Genomic DNA, 20,682 nt, shown 5'->3' with positions numbered 1-20,682 from the left:
ATTAAATAATTAATCAGATAAATAATAATTAATATAAAATTAATAAAAAGCAGATCATAACAATACATTTATATTGCAATTCAGTTTGCTCAATTTTCCTCCCGAAAAATTCCCCAACCAATTCAACCTATAAAAATTTTCCCATGTGCTTTCAAATTACCCTAAAAATGGGCGAAAGTACCCCAATCTGGCATCTCTGATTCGTCGCTCGTTGTAGACGGCGTCGGTGTATATTGCGTTGTCAATTGGGATATTCCCAAAACTCCCAAAAGTGGTGATCCTACCGATCTACCGACATGTCCCTAGGATCTATCGAGTTTAAAAAAATATCCAAATGACATATTTTACTTAAGAGGAAACAGTAGCGATCAACAGGTAGCGAAAACGCGTTCCAAGATTGCGGCTGTAATTTTGAATATTTTTGCGAGATATGTGGCACACGTATTCGTAATATAATAAAGAATGGCGGTACAGAGCTAAATTTAAAAAATATATTAATATGTGGAAATTACTCTGTAATTAAATACAATATTAAAAAAACGAGCCTGTACCGCCACTAAGAAGAACAAAAAAAATACATTTTCTTCAAATAAACTTTTTTATCCGATGCCTAGATTTTGTGTCATTTTGGAACTACTAAAATTTTTTATTTCATTAGTAGTTCCAAAATGACACAAAATCTAGGTATCTGATAAAAAAGTTTATTTGAAGAAAGTGTATTATTTTGTTCTTCTTAATGGCGGTACCGACTCGTTTTTTTTAATATTGTATTTATTTACAGAGTAATTTCCACATATTAATATATTTTTCAAATTGGGCTCTGTACAGCCATTCTTTATTATATTACAAATACGTGTGCCAAATATCTCGAAAAAATATTCAAAATTACAGCCTCAATCTTGGAACGCGTTTTGGCTACCTGTTGATAGCTACTGTATCACCTTAAAAATAAATTCGATAAACCAATTCATCATTTATTGCCATCAAAAAATTTCAGTAGGTAGTATTTTTTAACACGTTTGTATAATACCAATACCTTTCATTTCCTAAGAATTATGCATTATTTAAAAATTACATAATGGAGATTCCTAACCGTATTTCGGTATTACATTTCATACAAGAGTCTCAAAGTACTCAAGTATAAACAATTTTTAGATGATTTTGGGAATATCGATTTCAAGCAGATCACTAGTACCTTTTTATGTAAATATTCATGTGTTTCATAAAAGCTGATGTGACACTTTCGTCCAGTTCTTTATTAGTAAATAAAAGTTGAATTATGGTTGTTTGGGTTAATAATTACTTCGCATATTATTTATAATACATATATAGTAGGGGAGCAAAGTATGCTAAATGTGCAGTCACTCGAGCGCTTTGGGGACCTATTGGGTTGTGATTATTAGGTTCTAAAACCAAAAAAGTTAAGTAAAATTTTCCATTTTAGTGGGGACTTTCCATATTTTAATTTAATTTTCCATTTCCAACACCCGTTTTCTCCGATTATAGCGCCACCTATCCGTAATTAGAAAAAACGTTTCGAATAAAAGTTGCTTATTTTTACGCAAAGAATCCAAATCTGAAATAAAAAAGGAGTTCCTATTTAAGATTTTAAAGTAACCCCCCCCCCCACCTCCGTGGGGTCGTGTTTGGTACCATTCGATAGATTTCAGAAAAAATATTCAGAAATTGTAGTGTATTACCTATAAGAAGTTACCGTTAAGCCGGGTCCAGACTATGTAACAAACATGTTAAATAACAAAGTTTTGAAACTTGTTACAAAATTTTAAATAAACAAGTTTTAAAACACAGTGTTGTATAACATTTTTCTGGTTATATAGCATGTTTTATGTTATCCAACAGATGTCGGTAAACATCAAAGAAAGTTATAAAACCGCACCGCGACTGATCTACACCTAAAAACATGTTATTGAAACATTTCTCTGGCATAGTACCTACGCGAGCAGCAACCGTTGGAGTCATATCGCATTGTTAATTCTGGAGTGATTGTGCTAGATTTTTCTTTGCTCTGTTCACGTAGGGTTATTTACGCGATGAAATTGTCGAAAGAACTGACTACTCATTTAATTGAGCTATTTCGTAAGTAACGAGTATTATGGGATTGCTATGGGATGAGCTACATTTATTGATTTAAAAAACAAATAAAAAACACGATGAATAGACTGAAATAGAAGTGAAAATAGATACAGAAACTGTAGTTAAAACTAATGCAATGCACGTACGCCTATAACTCAAGCCAACAAAAGAAAAGCAGTACGCGGAACCTTAACAGCAAATCGGTGCAAATCAACTCTAAATTTGACATAAATGCTATTCTCTACAGAGCAGAGTGTTCAGACATAAAACCTGTAACATTCACTTCATTCGCTACACAGATGCAGACTGCTTCATCAGCTACTCAAACAGGCACTCAATCATACAATATATCTGAGCCTTTCTATTCCGTCCACTACACCTACATCCGCTACTTCTCCAGCTACACCAATTCAAACAGACAGTGACACTCAATCATGAACAGGTGAAGACGATAATACTGAGGAATTAAATTCTACAGAAATGTTATACTTCCTCTCTGAAACAATGAGTAAAAAGTTTAAAAAATATGAGGCGTTCTTTGCAAAAACCCCATATGTCACTTTTTACAACATCGGAGACATTTAAAAAAAAGTTATTTAATTGAACCCTATTAAGTTTACGGAAATTCTCAAATTAGTGATTTATTATTTTGATGATTACACACAGTTTACAATATAAATAACATTATTTTTTCCTTTTGTTTATTTATGAAGGACATTTATTCATTTGACATATGGGGTTTTTGCAGGAATTTTTCATTAATTTATAGGAAAAACGATATTTATAGTAATAAACCAAAATAAAAAATTAACGAAAAATGGTGTTTACTTATAAAATCACGCAACACAACTATTCGAAGGATATTTAACCTATAAAAACCTACTGACAGCCCACGGTTCTGACAGCCAAGCGATAAAGTTTCCCGCAAAAACACCAATAACAACTATGGTTTTGAAGGGAATTGCGCTTGACATATGGGGTTTAGGCGGAATCGCCTATATTTTTGTCGCTTATATTTTGGACTACTGTAATTTTAATGCAAGTTTCTTACGCAAGGAACGTAGGTAATTAGTCCTTCAATCCATAGAAACCATAAGTTCATTTCCGAAAAAAAAGGACAACTGGGGTTTTTGCAAAGAACGCCTCATATACTTTGCTAATAATATAACTGTTAATCTTTCTCTTACTGGAATTGCATCTCGAAATGTCTTTCCTGCCTATTTTATGGCCGATTTCATTTATAAGAGATTCAAAATCAGAACTTTCTATTCTTAAGAAGTTTTTAAAACTGCCATCACATTTAATGTCTCCTGTCGATGGGTCTATGTTATCTCTTTCCAGATCAGCTAAAAGAGCTGTACCACTACCTATATTTTGCTCGAGCTGCTAATGAAGGACACATCCAAAATATTAATTTAACACGCCGGTGTCGCCTCCACAATATTACACAAGCTGCTGTTGCTATGAAGAGATCCTCCATACTTATATGACGCAATTTTATATACTACCTAACCTACCAGCTATCCATCTAAAATGCTGCAAAATTTATGCTCATGTTGTTGTTTTGTTTTTTGTTATATAGTCTGGATACTCATGCTATTAACAAGTTACATAACAAAGTTGTACAACAAATTTGTTGTACAACTTTGTTATTAGCATGTTTTGTTACATAGTCTAGACCCGGCTTTAAAAGTTCCCCGTTTCAGGAAAAAATATTGTCTAAGAGCGATAGCCTAGTGACCTAGTGGGTAGACCTCGGATCTCGGATTCGTAAAGCAGAGGTTTCGATTTCAAATCCGGGGTGTGGATCTCCGATTTTTGAAGATATTCTTCTTTAGCGGCGAATCGATTGAGGGTAAAATTGTACATTTACCGCGCGCCTGCGCACACTGACAGTATGTAGTCCATTGCTAATCTTTCAAGATAGGTATGTATGTATCTGTAACCGTGCAAATAAGTCATTAAAAGAATATATTAGTGGTTTTAGGAAATGTATTATTTATTATAATTCTTGTGTTTTTGGATTAATAAAATATTATGTAAGCATAACATTTTTACACTATATGTTGCCGTGTTGTGTAATTATATCCGAAACTTACATGTCTATTTCTAGTGCCTCGATGGAGTAGTTAGAAATGCGTTAACACTGAGATTGGAAGGTTGCGGGTTCAATTCCCGGGGCGATTCATATTTTTTTTTATTTTTTGTTGTTTTAATAAAAATTTTTTGAAAGTGGTAGATAAGAAAGTTAGTTTGATTTTTAAATAAAATACAAATAACCTTTTAAGTATATTTACTTCGTTTAAATTACCTATTATATAATAGAAGAATATCTTCTTACGTGCGTACATAGTACACACACATTCTTTTTTGATTTATTGTTACTGCATTCATGTCTGTAGACAATGTTGCAATCTATTATGAGCACAATAAAAAAATATAGTAATAAAATAATAAATAAATATTTCAAAAAAAAAACAGAAAAAAAATACAATCACTGGAAGCGAAACTAAACAATACGGAAGAAATATAACCACTGGATTCGGAACTGGATATGGAACTGGATAATATTAGAAAACTGATATTATAATATGTAAGCACTACGAGCCTAGTAGGCCCATGGCTTGATGTACTATTCTTTTCCACTCCCTTTTGTCAGTCGCTTTTGTTTCCCAGTTCCTTAAGTTAATTCTTCTCATATCTTCTCTAACTCCATTACTCCATCGTGACCTCGGTCTTCCTCTTCGTCTTTTCCCTGCCAATGCACTAGATAGTACCATTCTGGGAATTCTAGATGGAATCATCCTCTGCACATGGCCCAACCATCTAAGTCTTTGCGCCTTAATTACTGCTAGTATGTTAGGATCTTGATAGAGCTCAGTTAGTTCCTTATTTGTTCTTCTTACCCATTGTCCATTTAAGTTTTTCCCACCGAAGATTTTGCGCAGTATTTTCCTCTCCCAAACTAATAACAACTCTTGATGTTTTTTTGTTGTGACCCATGTTTCAGAAGCATACGTTACTATCGGCCTTATTACGGTCTTGTAAGTTCTTAGTTTTGCTCTTCGTGATATATGTTTACTTCTTAACAACCCATTAAAAGCAAATATAGCGCGGTTGCCCGACATAATTCTCTTTTGTATTTTTTCTTCACAGTTAGGATCTCTTGTGAAGACAGTTCCTAAGTACTCAAATCTCTCAACTTCTTCGAATTTATACTGTGTTCCCTTCGCTGTTGTCATTGTTATGTATTGCCCCCGAACGAATTGCTTATTTGTCCATTCCATATACTTTGTTTTTGCTTCATTTATATACAATCCTTTGGTTGCTGCCCTCTCCTCGAGTTTCATGAGTGTTTCTATAAGTTCTATTTTGCTCCTAGCCAAGATTACCAAATCGTCTGCGAATGCCAAGCACTGATGTTTTTTGTGGTAGATCAGACCTGTTCTATTAATGTTTGATTCCTGTATAACCTTTTCTAGTAATATGCTAAACATTATAGGCGATAATGGATCACCCTGTCGCAGTCCTTGTTTGACCTCAAAGCTTTCTGTTATAGTATTGTTTATCTTGACTTTATCATACTGATATATCATACTGATGTTTAAAAACACTAATAATATTGATATAAAATGTTAATCAATTTTATTTATTGTTATAAGAATCAAAGGTAAATATGATTAGGGGAATGAAGCCTTAGGTTTGGCAGTCAATATCCCAACCACACACACACATGTTGCAATCTATTTCAATACGGTTTATAGTACAAACTATACATTTAATATCAAAATAGTGGGATATATTTTTTTAGTTGAGGACACTTGGTCACATTGCATTGTTTCAGGATAAGGTGAAATATCTTCAATAAATGGAAAAAAGCATGTATGTCATATATTATAATACTTTCTATACTCTTAATATGTAGTCTCGTATAAATTTGTAGTGACATGATTTTAAGTATAAGAACAAGAAGCTTGCAACAATTTTCAGAGAAAATAGAAAACTAAAACTATTTTAAAATGATTATTCGAAATAAAACATATGCACATATTCACTGTATTTACCATCTAGTGGAATAACTGTAAAATTAAGTCAGTAAAAAAGGTACACTAAGTTTAATTAAATTAAGTAAATCATCTTGTATACTAAAATTAAGGTTCTAAAATTGTCATTTCAAGATGAAAATCGACAGGGGCAACAGTACCTATACTAAAATACACTCTGTATAAATAATTATGTCAATGTTAATAATACTGGATAGAGATTTGAATATCCTTTCAAATGAGCTAGCACACGCCCCTCTTCCCTATTTAAAAATAAGGGGTGGGGGAAATGGAAGGGAGGGGGTTGACAAATGACAGATATGTATGTACCGTAAAAACTGTGTTCCCCTTAGATCAAGAGTCGGGCTTTTATATTTATATATTAAGTTCAATATAAATTTCACATAACTGAACTATCACTGTATCCTCCATTTTGATTATTATTGTTCTCAACTAACGCTATTTTCAAAATTCTTGCTTTCCTATCCATCTTTAACGTAAATTATTAAAAAATATAAAACTATTTCTTTATTAACGCTAGTCTCCGATAAGGCTACCGTGATTTAATGCTGAGGTACTAAAATGTTATAAAATTAACAAACAGTACGAGCAAGAACAAAGAGTCCACATCTTCTTATAACTACAAGTGACTGAAACATCGAAACAATAATAATTCTTACTGTGTTATACAGAAAAAGGCAGTAGAAACGATTAATCTCATATTTATCGACAACACTGTATGGTCCTCACTTGATGAGCTGTAAGGAAATATACACGTAAAGTTGTCCTCACTTTGTGCGTATAACGAAAAAGTATATACAGTCTCACTTTAATAGCTGCGTATAATGGCCTCACTTGGGTGGCAATATACTTGAACAATACGGGGCACATATACGTAATTTTTTTTGTGTATACTCGTCATTTTTTAATTGCTATTTACTTGTCAAGGTCACTATGAAGAGTTGAAACGATTATGTCTACGTTTTCTACCGGTCCTCACTAAGTGCGCGTAATGTCAGGACCTCACTTTGATATCTGTGCATAAATATATACATACATACATACATACATACATACATACATACATACATACATACATACATACATACATACATACATACATACATACATACATACATACATACATACATACATACATACATACATACATACATACATACATACATACATACATACATACATACATACATACATACATACATACATACATACATACATACATACATACATACATACATACATACATACATACATACATACATACATACATACATACATACATACATACATACATACATACATACATACATACATACATACATACATACATACATACATACATACATACATACATACATACATAAATACATACATACATACATACATACATACATACATACATATCCACAAACATTTTCCCTTTTTTAAATAAAAATTGACTCATATTTCTGAGCTCGGTAACGTTTGAACGGTATAACCGATTTTCAAAATTAGACATGCGTTGGAAAGTAATGATCGCTTCTATTAGAAGCCGTAAAGGTCGGAGTTAAATTTTTGAAGTTTTTGGGAGTTTTGGGGACGAGAACGAAAAACAGACCCTAAATAGGAAGGGCCGTAAAATCCACACCCTTTGACTAAAATGGACGGTTGAAATATGAATGGGTGAGTCTTTTCCTGAACTTTAAGATGGGAGTTGGCCCAATTTTCAATTCAGTTAGATTTAGAAAATCGAAAATTTCGTGTATATATATCGTGTCGCGTGTAGGTGGTGTAGGTGTGCGCCACTGGCGAGAACTGCCGTTCTCTGGTAATTACGTGATAGTTAAACAAAATTCACAAATACTCATTAGTGATATTAGAGCTATGAGAGGAGCAGTGTGCGGATCAGATCACTACATGGTCAAGGCGAAAATTGTTTTCCCATATAGATTAAATGAAAGTGTCTCACCAAGCCAAGACGAACAGCTTTTAGAAAGAATTGAACTTTCTCAATACAATCTGTCCAGTTTAATTCATGAGAGCACCTGTACACTATACAGGGTGTTTCATTGGGGAAGTAACATAAGTTAACTGTGGAAAGAGGACACTTAGGTGGTCTCAAAAATACCATACTTAATGGCTCTTACTGCATTAATAACAAAGATACTGGGTGTTTTATCTATTTTGCCATTTTCTTATTTGGTTCATAACTTTTTAACCACACTGTATATTTATTTTATATTTGGCACGGAAATATTATTTAAGGTGTACAATCAATTACTTTATTTAAAATTGTAAAAAATCCAGGTCCGGATTAAAAAATATTGGAAAAATATTTCGACCCAAAAACAATACCCTGTAAATTAAATTTTTTTAAATGGATTTTGTATTTGAAGAGAGGATGAAAAACTAAATTTATTGGTATACTTTGAATTTTTGGCAAAATTATTTTTCTGGTAAAATTTTGAATTTGATTTCTGGCGAATTGCTAGAGCTCGAAGTAGAAAAAAATTTAAATAAGACTTAAAACTTGTTAAACACACTGTATATTTATTTTATATTTAATACAGAATATTATTTAAGGTGCCCAATCAATTAATCTATTTACAATTATAAAAAATCCAGGGCCGGAAAAAGAAATATTGGAAAAATATTCCGACCCAAAAACACCCTGTACATTAATTTTTTTAAATGGATTTTGCACTTAAATAGAGGATGAAAAACTAAATTTAGTGGTATACTTTGAATGTTCGGCAAAATGATTATTCTGGTAAAATTTTGAATTTAAATTCTGAAATTATGTGAATTGCAAGAGCTCAAATTAAAAAAATTAAACTGTGACTTAATTTTAATTAATACCATTATTTAATCTAAATTGGTTAAATGTTGACATTTTAGTGTTTTTTTATTATGGCGACAAATAATTCATAACAAATATTCACCTTTAATTAATGAATAAATAATAAGTGTCCACAAAAAATACATAACTTTAATCAACGAACTTCAATAACAAATCTTACAAATTAAAAAAAAAAACAAAAATTTTTCCAAAAAATAAATTATCAAAATTATAGTAATTGTTCAAAATGGCCACCACCTTGTCGAAGACAAAGTCTTGCTCTTTTTGTTATTTGTCTGACTGACTTCCTAATATCGTCAGGGTTATTCTTTATTTATTGGAAGGCGTCTCGAATCCGACCAAAAAGTCCTTCTCTACTATTTATTTCCTCGTTAGAAACTTTGGATATTAGATATCCAAAAGTTATTTTTCAGCAATCTCTTTCTGTTTTTTAATATTTAAGATAGTTTGTTGATAAAGGTATGTATTTTTTTGTGAACTATATTATTTATCTAATAATTTTCATTAAAATAGCAAAATATTAGAATCAAAAGTTTAAAATATTTAAAAACTAAATCTAAACGTAATAATAAGAAATAGTATATTATATACTTACAGCACCATTATTGTTTCCATTTTCTTCATTTTTTCCATCAGTTTTAAAACTTTGTTTTGAACAGAAACGTTTTCTTAGCTTATTTTCTTTAAAGGAAGCCTGTCTCTCTTTCATATTTTGTACATTCTGTACGACTTGTTGTAATTTCTTACTTAAAGCCATATTTTTTTCTTCTTTATTCTTATTTTCATTTCCCAATGTAGTTTCAACATTGCGCGGTCTAATTACTTTGTTTTCCAAAATGTTAAGTTTAGTTACATTCTGGGTTTGTTTAGCTGACGGCAAGCTGCTAATATAATTTGGTTTTAAAAACAGATTATTCAGATTTTCAGATCTTTTTGAAAAACAATTATCTGAAAAAAATACATTTATATAGGTACTTCAATATTCTTCTAAACTCAATATCTACAAACTAGTTTTCAGTTCTATTGCGCCAAAACTCAGGTTTTCTTCTGATACGGAAAAACTATGGAGTATATAAAAAATATTTATAGATAGGTATAATAAAACTTATGTGTGGCATATAAAGTGTTGTCCAACGTATTGGACAAAAGACTTCTCCCCTACGCTGAAGAAATAGTAGGAGGATATCAGTGCGGTTTCCGTCCTAATAAATCAACAACGGACCAGATATTTACAGTGGTCAGTGAGGCAGATCCTTGAAAAAACCCTAGAGTTCGGCGTCGACACCCACCACATATTCGTGGACTTCAAAGCCGCATACGACTCAGTTAATAGAAGTAAACTTCTACTTGCTATGGCAGAATTTAAAATACCGCTTCATCTTCGTCCAATTAACTGAACTTACGCTCACAGGAGCAGAGAGCGTGGTAAAAATTTAGAACGATTTCTCAAGACCCTTCCATTGCAAAAATGGACTAAGACAGGGTGATGGACTATCGTGTCTCTTATTTAACCTGGCATTAGAAAAAATAATTCGAGAGTCCCAAATTAATACGAATGGTACTATCTTTAACAAATCAGTACAAATTGTCGGATATGCAGATGACATAGACATCATAGGTAGATCTAAAGAATCTCTGAGAGATCTTGGTACTACCAATATAATGGTACTACAATAATATTTAAATTGGAACGTACACAAAAGTTTGGGGGGGTCTAAAGGAACAAAACCCCCATAAAAATTTTATGTGGTGTCTAAATTTCACTATAATTTTTTATTAAGATACTACTGCCATAAGAATGCCACATGTCCATTTTCAATAAAATATCTCAAATAGTCTTCGATATATTGGAAAAAATCGATTTTTGTTTTGTAACTTCAAAGGACTGTAACTTGTACTAAGGTAAGTTAAGTTCAATCGAACTCAGAATATGTGATTAAATTTATGATCTGTATTTTTGTTACACCCTGTATATTATGCCTATAATTTAATATAATATACCCAATTTAATCTCTTCAGATAAAACTATCCACATTAAATAACTTTTGAACCACTCATTTTTAGAAAATACGCAAAAACACGTCAAATAATACTTGAAGGGGGCGAGATTATGCCATATTTAAGCTTGCCGGGAAAGGCACCCTCTCACCCCCGTATCATCCCTTAATTTTTTTTAATACAAACATTTTAATACCAAAAATTTTAACAATAATAATTATTCAAAATGACTATTATATTGAAATTTTGAATAATTACTATACTGTAATGTTTGGTAGTGAAATGTTCATTCTAAATGTTATAAAATTGTTAAAAAAATAATTTTTATTCAATCCAGTTTTCTTGCTTTTGTATTTATTTTTCTCATAAGCTAATCACTTTAAGAGTCAGTAATCAGTACAAAAAGGAGAATCCAAATATCAAATAAAAAAAGGTGGAAGTAATTAAAAAAAATTAAGGGATAATACGGGGGGTGAGAGGGCGCCTTTCCTGGCCAGCTTAAATATGGCATAATGTTTCCCCCTTCAAGTACCTATTATTTGACGTGTTTTTGCGTTTTTATAAAAATCAGTGGTTCAAAAGTTATTTAAGGTGGATAGTTTTATCTGAAAAGCACTGTATAATATAAACCAGTGATTTTACCCGTTAGTTTTAGGGTCAACAAACTTTCAAAAGAATTTTTATTTTAAATTTTTAAAATAATAAACGTCTTACATCTAAACCAAGTAAATATACAGCCGGTTTCCGAAAGGACGATCATCTCAAAAATTATGTAATCGATGGTTAATCGTTGATCAAATGCATTTTGAGTTTCAATAACACCAGTTAAACGGGAGTTCAATAACAGTCGATCATATGATTTAACAAACGATTAATCGTTAGTTAACAGCCGATCATAAGTGTTTTGAGTTTCCGAAACGCTGATTAACCAATTTCGCATGTCACACGGCGACCAAAAGGAACTGTCACCTAATTTGAGGTTATTGGTTGATTAAAGGGCTGTTAATGTTTATAAATAGTTGTTTAGAGTTATTAAATAGAGTTTTTTAGTTATTATATAGGTTAAATAGTTATTAAATAAAGGGTATTTTAGTGTTTACTTAAAATTATTAGTGAGAAGAACCAATAAAGAATTGGAAGAACTATATCAAGAGCCAACGATTACGACGACGATCAAAGCACAGAGAATACAATACTTGGGGCACATAGAGAGAATGGGAAGTAAACGAATGCCAAAAATGGTACTTTCACGAAGACCAATACAAAAGAGGAGGAAAGGCAGGCCAAGGAAAAGATGGAAGGACAGTGTATATGAAGACTTGAAGAAAAGTAACATTGAGAGATGGAAAGAACTAGCATTGGACAGAAGGAGATGGAGAGAGGTGGTGAAGGAGTGTGTAAAAAGACTGAAGTGTATTTAAATAAAATTTATAAGTTATGTAAGTTATATTAAGTTATTTACTATATTATTTATGTAATCAGAAATGTAAACATTTTAGCCCTAGGCCTACTAGGCCTGTTGCGCTTAATAAATAAATAAATAAATCAAATTATTAGTTATTTAATTATAATTTAATTTTTAAAATTAAATATATAGTGTAATTATACAGTGAGCACGTAAAGGTTGGAATAAATTCATTTTTTCATGAATGGGCAATTTTGGAAATAAATCCCGAAACAGGTCAATTTTTATTTTTAAGTTACGACTTTTTGGCCTATATGTCATACTAGTGATGTCACCCATCTGGGCGTCATGACGTTATCCATGACTTTTTTAAACGAGAATAGGGGCCTTGTGATAGCTCATCTGAAAGGTAAGTTAATTCTCTATTCAGTAATATAAACAATAACATAATTATTTATAGAGGCTGTCCAAAAAAAATTTTAATTAAATTTATTAACATAAAAAGAAGAATGTCTGTAATTTAATTCAAAATACATTTTACTGCTATCAGAATACAGGAAAAAATGTTTATTTGACAAATAAATATTGTTTTTTGCTTAAATTCAATATTAAAGCAGCCACCCACCTGCCTCTTGACACTTTGAACATTTAATTTAAGCGAAAAGCAAAGAATATTTTTCAAATAAACATTTCTTTCTGTTTTCTAAGAGCAGTAAAATGTATTTTGAATTAAATAAATGACATATTATATTCTTCTTTTTATGTCAATAAATTTAATCAAAAAAATTTTTTTTGGGCAGCCTGTATAAGTAATTATGTTAATGTTTATATTACTGATTAGAAAATTCAATTACCTTTCAAATGAGCCACCACACGACCAATATTCTAATTTAAAAAAATCATTGATGACGTAATCATGCCCAGATGGGTGACGTCACTAGTATGATAATAATGCCAAAAAGTCGTAATTTAAAAATAAAAATTAACCTTTCTGGATTTTTTTCCAAAATCGTCCATTCTCGAGAAAATTAATTTATTCCAACCTTTACATGCTCACTGTATGTTGGGCCACACATGTAGATGGTGCTACAGAGGAGCATTAGTTCAGCTCTACTTCAACATATTGTGTTAGTGTGAAAATAAAAAAATAATGTTTAATTTTAAATATTTAATTTAGAATTACTACTTACCTTTTGTTAAATAATTAAATAAAATAAGGACTCACTACATGGCAAGTAAGCAGATGCACCATCTGCAACTGTTGTATAAAGATTAGATTTGGTTGCCAACTAAATCCAACATTGGGATATGCAATATGATATCTGCTTGATATCACATACAATAGATGACATGAAGAACGTGATAAGGAAGCTGGAGGGAAAGGCAGATGAGGTTGGTCTTAAAATCATCACTAATAAGATAGTAGAGATGAGAATAGGAATAAGTGAGCATGGTAAACTATACATCAATCAAGAAGAAATAAAACAGGTTAAAGAATTCTGCTATCTTGATAGTATAATAGTGCAAAAGTTGGAGTTCAGGCAAACATTAAACATAGAATAGGAAAAAGAACAACAGACAACAGGCCTTTGAAATCCTCTCATATCATATCTCAACATAAATTAGCCAAAACACATTTAATAGTATCATCAAATCAATACTACTATATGTGAGGGATACTACGATATGGGAGTGAGACATGAACAATATCAGAAGGAAATGCAAGGAAGAGTTTTTGTAAATAGATTCCCACAAAATATTCTGAAGATGTATTGGCCCAACACCATAACAAATGAAGAATTGTGGAATGCATTAAGACAAAGAAGCAGAGGATGAAGCTAGTAGGTAATAACTCATTCTAACAGGTGGGTAAATAAACTTTGAAAAACACATTTTTTATTAATTTTATTATTTAAAGAAATTACAATTTTTATTTAAAATTACTTTATTAGGTACATACCTAACCACTATTACCGAATAATTTATTGACATCGAATTTTTTTATTTGAAGCTCTACTTCTAAAATTTCTTTTTTTCTTGTTGAAAAATACTATCTTACTTCTTTTTTCTAGTCTTGCTGTTTCAATTTTTTTTGTAAAAGATACATTAAGGGTTTCGCTCCCTACATCTTTTACTTTTTTATTTTTTGAACGAGCCTGAGACATCTTGGCTGTCTTCTTGGGCAGGACAGCAGTTGTCGTGGGTGTACTGAGCAGCACAGTGGAAGTAGAGGGTACATTGGATGTCTGCTATGTGTCTTCCAATTGTAGGTAATCTACTTCCACTTGACTGTCTTGTGCAACTATAAAAATAAAAAAAAATTCAATTGTTTTAGATGTACCAGATAGTTTTTTCTTTATAAAAAAAATCTTTCTCGAATTAAGTAGGTAGTTACTTTTATTTATATACTTTAGCTATCTTAATAGCTAAGTGAATAATCTACCTTAATTTAGAATTGGAATAAATAATTATAATAATTAATTCATATTAATAATATTTATTGATATTAATTCTCATATTTTGAGTTTGCTTAAATTTGGTTTACAAAAGATCTTTTTTTTGTTTAATGATGTCTATAGATAGGCACAAGGTCTGGCTATGGGGAACCGCTTATCACCCTTGTTCTCAGATTTATTATTGATCAACATAGAAATAATATCTTTAACAATCAAACTTTAAACAATAATACCTTTCAAAAAATCTTAAATTGACTTAGAACTGTAGGATACAATATCCAATTTAGATGGAAATCTTTCAGATGCCAAAAACATTCTAGATTCACTCAAAAACGTACATCCGGATGTACATACTTACGGAAACAATGGATAAACTTAAGTTAATCTTTAGAAAACCGACTAGACCGACTATACCATACCTCCCTCTTCTAATCATCCTTTTTAACAGAAGGTGGCTTCTTTCTATTGCTACATCCATAGAATACATAAACCTAGCATTATCAGATAATAGTTTTAAATAGTTAAACTAATGGTCACTCTACTACATTTGTGGATAACGTGCTGAACAAAAAAATGTTCTAATTCAGAAGTTTTGTCCAGATCAAGACCATATACAGGTTATTGTTCAGATAATATTGGAAATATTGATCAAGATTTATATATATAAATAAATTTAAAATTAGTTACCTTTATTTAAATAAATTAATAAAATAAGGACTCACCAGATGTGAAGAAACCAGATGCACTGTCACAACTGTTGGGTAAAGGTTGGATTTGATTGCCAATCAAACTCAACATTTGTGCCCCTACATCTGTGAGACGAGGCCTAAATGTGCCACCACCTGTTGCAAGTATGTCTTTCTGAAAACAATTCATTAGTTCATTACTGATTAAGAAATGAAAGGGTTAAAATCAAAGTGGTGTAAGCATAGATTTATAATACTCTAGATTGCGCCTTACGATCTTAAAATGGGTGACGGTTGCGACAGAGATAAATGAGCCTATTTGGTCGGTAGTCTCTTTCTAATTCAAGGGGAGTATCGACGACGTCACTATCCTACTCTGTCTTCGAGTATTTTAGATGGTTTGACAGTTCGAGCGGATGGCGACGAGAACTGGTCGTTTGTCTTCGGACGTGGATAATCCTGGTTCGAATCCCATACCAATCTTTACTTTTTTATTTTTAATTTAATCAATATTGCGTTTATTAGATATTATTACATCTCTACAATAAATCTATGCAAAGAAATATATAACAAATAAGAAAAACTGTGTAGGTACCTATAGATTTTTAAAAATATAAAGCCAATGTTATTTTTTTTTAATAAGTTAATGGTAGAATACTATAAAGTAATTAAAAATATTCGTAAAAAATTACCAATAGTTAATATCAACATAATGTACCATCGATTTATTAATTGAATCGGTCATTTCAAAAATGAAATGAAACTTAACTATATAGTCGAAAGATGGATGACATCAAAATTCAAAGTTATATTGTAGTTTTGTTCCTAATGTTTTTACTGGACTGGTGTCGTTTTTGCACACAACGTTTATCTTAAATGAGTCTATTCCTCTCAAAAAGTTAGTTTCTCAAAATTGTGGACTTTGCTGTTTTTGAAATGACCGATTAAATTATAAGTAATTAGACATTATTTTTATTTATGAAACTATTGTTACAATTTTTTAAAAAAGTAGAAGCAAAACAAATATTATTCACATCATTCGAATAAGGACGAATTTATATTAATAACGAATGACTTTTATTTTACTATGGAGTTCACAATAAATTATGTATTCCAATATTAACTTACTATACATAGGTACTACGTTTATTATCTGCTAGATTTACTTAGGTTCATTTTTCAGAAGTAAAAATAACTAATAAACGCAATATTGATTAAATAAAAATAAAAAAGGTAAAGTTGGTATGGGATTCGAACCACGATCATCCACGTCCGAAGACCAAATACCATTTCTCATCACCACCCGCTCCAACTGTCAACACATATTACTCGATAAAGTGGGATAGTCACGTCGTCGATATTCCCCTAAAATTAAAAAGAGACTACCGACCAAATAGGCTCATTTATCTCTGTCGCAACCGTCACCCATTTTAAGATCGCAGGGCGCAATCTAGAGTATTATATATCTATGGGTGTAAGTCATATTCTTGAAATGATGTAAGCCCTATTTTATAATCTTGATATTATATAGACAGACCTCTTCAGAGAAAAAGTGGTGTGTAAGTTCTTACTGTAAATACTTACACCACTTTTCCTAATGAAAAAATGTCTATTTATCAAAGTTATAAAGCAAGACTTCCATCATTTCACAAATATGACTTACACCTCTTTGGCGTTAACACCCTCAAATACTAAACTTCTATTGTCTCAACACTAGGTTAGTTCCCATCATAAAATTAGTTTCATTGGATTATATTTTTATAAAAATATTTCACTCAGAAATAGTGTAATTCGACTGACCTGGTGTTAAGAGCTTTAAATTTAAGTATACCTACTTTGTCCGCAGTTTGGTCTCTCTTCAACTGGTCCAAAACCTTCTGCTCATTATATTTTTGAATCTGCAATGTAATTAATCCATATAGCTCTAAATCAACCGAAAGTTTTATACACTTACATTTTCCTCTGCTACTTTTTGGCTAGTGACCCTTTTTAAGTTTATATATGCAGTGTTCAGCTGCTTGGGAGTTCTGGGAAATTCAGCGCTATTTTTCCCAGGTTTCATTGTTTTGGTTGGTGGACATAGCATTGGTACATTATTTGTTTTCAATTTAATATGCTTGTATCTGAAAACAAAAATACAATTATAAATTTGTTCTGTAAGTTAGAAAATTTCGTACTTACTTTCCAATTATTTCCAACAGCAAACATTTCTCTCTCTCTCTCTCAGTATAATTTTTGCGTGGAGGATTTCCGTTTGTATTGCTCATTTTTAATATATTTTTTAATTATATAAATTATGTAGTTATTTACTATGGATTGAAATTTTTTGGTTATAAAATGAAATTTTGAAGGATGACAGCCGATTGTGACAGTATCGATACCAAATCGTATGTCAGATAATCGATTTTCTACGATCATATAATTTTAAGATGATCGACGTTTGAGAAACTCGTCACTGGTTAACAGTTGATCAAATCTAACAGCTCGATTAGATGATCGAAGATTTGAATAACGTTTCGGAAACCGGCTGATAAAGTTACATAAAGCTTTAAATTATTTTTTTTTTAAATAAGGTAACCAATATTTTTTTTCAATTTGGCGAAAAATTTAATTATATACTGATGAAGGATGATCCAATACATGGAAGGGTCCATGTATTATTACTCCCGTAAAAGTAGAAGCCATTATACAAAAGTGTACAAACCTTTTTAAAGTTGTTAACAAATTATTCCTTTCAATCTATACTCAAATCACAGAATATAACTAACCATACAGAAGCGAAACTCAGGCCAAAAACGGTAACATAAATTTCATGCTCATGCGTCACGTAACTGGTGCAACCTCACTTTTGCGACGGACAGTGACAGTTGTTTATAGTTAACTTTTATATTTATATATGTTTTATTTTATATTTTATTTATTTTTCTAGCTAAATTTTATATTTCGTATTTAATTAATAACTATTTGTCAAAAATATTACATAATTTGGAACGGTCTATTCCTTAGAACATCAAGTTCTATTCTGTAACTGGTACAGAAGGTCAAATATTTCGGTCCCAACAAAATCAATGGAAACGACAGTCAGATTCGCTTCTGTGTGGTTAGTTATTCTGTGCTCAAATTGTATTTTTAAACATCTTATATAAATAAGTACAAACATAATAATTATTATTTGAATATAACATAATTTGTTTAAACAATATAATTGATATAATAGGGAACTTACATAAAATTTTAAATTCGAAAAAATGTTATAAATCACAACAGAACATAATTTAAAATATATATCAAAGAAAAAGAAGTTGTTTTTGTCTTTCGTTTGGCCCCTAAAGACGATTCTAAATGCAAATTATAGCAGCCAGCCCAAAACGCCTCATGACGTCATATGATTATGTTTACACTCCGCACCAACAAAGTAAACAAAATTGTATATAATTTTAAATCAGACATTATACGCTCTGAGCTTCGCTGGTGGCGCTCCTAGCGGATTACTGGAATTATCTTTCACCGGTAATTTTTAAATTTATTATTTAATTGTTATCGCTTAACATTTACAACGCAAAAAATTAATTAAATTGTAATCGATTTTTTTAAGATTTTGCTAATCATTTTGACGTTCTATTGATAAAATATGAATTTCTTACTTCGGATACTTTCACAATTATCGTGTAGATGGCGCTAAGATTTTTAGATTAAATTATAATTACATACTACGGAACATTAAAAAAACTTAAATTCAGTATTTAAAACGTAAGTATATTTAAGGTAAAAATATATACCACAGCTTTGACCAACTAATATTTTTTATAATTAATGTTTTTAATTTTAATTTTACATTAATCACTCTGACATTTATGTCAAATTTCCGGTAAACGTTTACAGACTTGCCACTACTGGCGCTCGAGAATTTGTAAATATCCCCTCTACGTACGAGCTCACAGCGGATAAACGTCTCACAAACGTCACAAGTGATTTTGATCGTTTGAAATGATTTAAATACATAAAAGATTTTAAATTTGTACTTTGTAAATAAAGTTATTATGAGGTTTTAAGGCGTGAAATTTTGAAAATCTCATTTTTAAACGAAACTGAACATTATTATGTAATAAAACAAACATGCGCACGTTCCCTATTCCTACATATCTACAAAACAAAACAAAAGTGACAATATAAGTACCTACTAAAAAACTTGATGAACTGAAAAAACTTAATGTCATTTATATTTTTATTACCCTGGAAACATAATCAATAGCCCTTTAATTAAAATGTTTCTCAATAAAAGTGTCAATATTTCGAAAATTATTAACTTTGTACCTATAAAACCTTATAGCAACACTGATTTTTTAAATTGTAGAAGTCTTGGATATAGGTACATCAATTTTGTTGTAAACATTTTTTATATACTCCATTAGTCGTAAAAGAAAACCAGAGGTTTGGCGCATTCTGTATATATAATATGCTGTAACATTTTAATTAATATAAAAAGAGTATCTATTATTATTAACCGGCTAAATGTATTCAAAATCAGTTACCATTTTTAGATTTCAACGGTGCCTCAGCTATTAACTTTGTTTTTAGGGCAATTTGTGATTCCTGAAAAACAAAAAATTAATTTTTAAACAGTGAAAAGTATGGATAAAACATACCTCTTGTCTTTGATCGACTTTTTTTACATGTCTATATTTTTGTTTTTCTTTAATATCTGCATCGAGTTTCAGCAACTTCTTCATTAATTCCTTCTCTCTTGAACTTACTTCTTGCAACTTTTTTGTAGATTCATCAAAATATTTCTTTTCCAGCCATGCTTTGGCGAACACAATAAAATCTTGATAGTACATTTTTTGTTGTATTTTATATTTTGTTTCTTCAACCAATATCTGTTGTTTACGTGTAAATTGCAACATTTTAATATTAAATTGTTCTTTCTTTAGTTCCACTTGTAGTTCTCTTAATATTTTAAAGGTTGGATTTGTTTCTTGTAAATGTTTTGTGCGACTCTCTAAATGTTGTGTATACTTTCTTAAAATATTATCACCTTCTTCTTTGCGCATTTTTGCTTTTTCAGTTATACATTCTATATGTGATTTTTGAAAAGTGTATGATTGTTGACTTATAGAGTAAGTGTCCATTAATCTATAAA

The 20,682-nt window shown here is 30.8% G+C and overlaps 2 protein-coding genes across 9 annotated transcripts in view; both read right to left on the bottom strand.

Moving 5' to 3' along the window:
* LOC114335660 (probable cyclin-dependent serine/threonine-protein kinase DDB_G0292550) overlaps positions 1-20,682 on the bottom strand; it is a 172,722-nt gene that overhangs the window by 118,577 nt on the left and 33,463 nt on the right. For 3 of the 8 annotated variants that reach the window (XM_050643975.1, XM_050643974.1, XM_050643979.1), the window contains exons 3-5: positions 20,189-20,675; positions 20,075-20,135; positions 9,593-9,945 (exon numbers count right to left, since the gene is read on the bottom strand). The exons of 3 other annotated variants lie outside the window; for them this stretch is intronic. In XM_050643975.1, the coding sequence (XP_050499932.1) occupies positions 9,593-9,945; positions 20,075-20,135; positions 20,189-20,675 (901 nt within the window). The remainder of the gene's footprint in view (positions 1-9,592; positions 9,946-20,074; positions 20,136-20,188; positions 20,676-20,682) is intronic. 2 more of the 8 variants (XM_050643976.1, XM_050643978.1) reach the window with 2 other exon arrangements.
* LOC126880195 (uncharacterized) lies at positions 14,291-18,079 on the bottom strand. The gene is made up of 5 exons (XM_050643982.1): positions 17,724-18,079; positions 17,497-17,665; positions 17,378-17,440; positions 15,579-15,717; positions 14,291-14,702 (listed from the first exon to the last, which is right to left on the bottom strand). The coding sequence occupies exons 1-5, from the start codon at positions 17,807-17,809 to the stop codon at positions 14,650-14,652; spliced, it is 510 nt and encodes a 169-aa protein (XP_050499939.1). The 5' UTR covers positions 17,810-18,079; the 3' UTR covers positions 14,291-14,649.

This window comes from Diabrotica virgifera, chromosome 2 (genome assembly GCF_917563875.1).
Source record: "Diabrotica virgifera virgifera chromosome 2, PGI_DIABVI_V3a".
NCBI lineage: Eukaryota > Metazoa > Arthropoda > Insecta > Coleoptera > Chrysomelidae > Diabrotica > Diabrotica virgifera.
Note: the sequence above shows the minus strand (reverse complement) of the source record. Positions and strands in the feature narration are given on the sequence as shown.

Excerpts from the sequence above, each read along its gene's own strand:
- LOC126880195 (XM_050643982.1), bottom strand. The coding sequence starts at position 17,809 with ATGAGCAATACAAACGGAAATCCTCCACGCAAAAATTATACTGAGAGA. Across the intron at positions 17,666-17,723 it reads CTGTTGGAAATAATTGGAAA|ATACAAGCATATTAAATTGA; the intron begins GTAAGTACGAAA and ends TTTTGTTTTCAG. Across the intron at positions 15,718-17,377 it reads GAGACCAAACTGCGGACAAA|AAAGACATACTTGCAACAGG; the intron begins GTAGGTATACTT and ends AATTGTTTTCAG.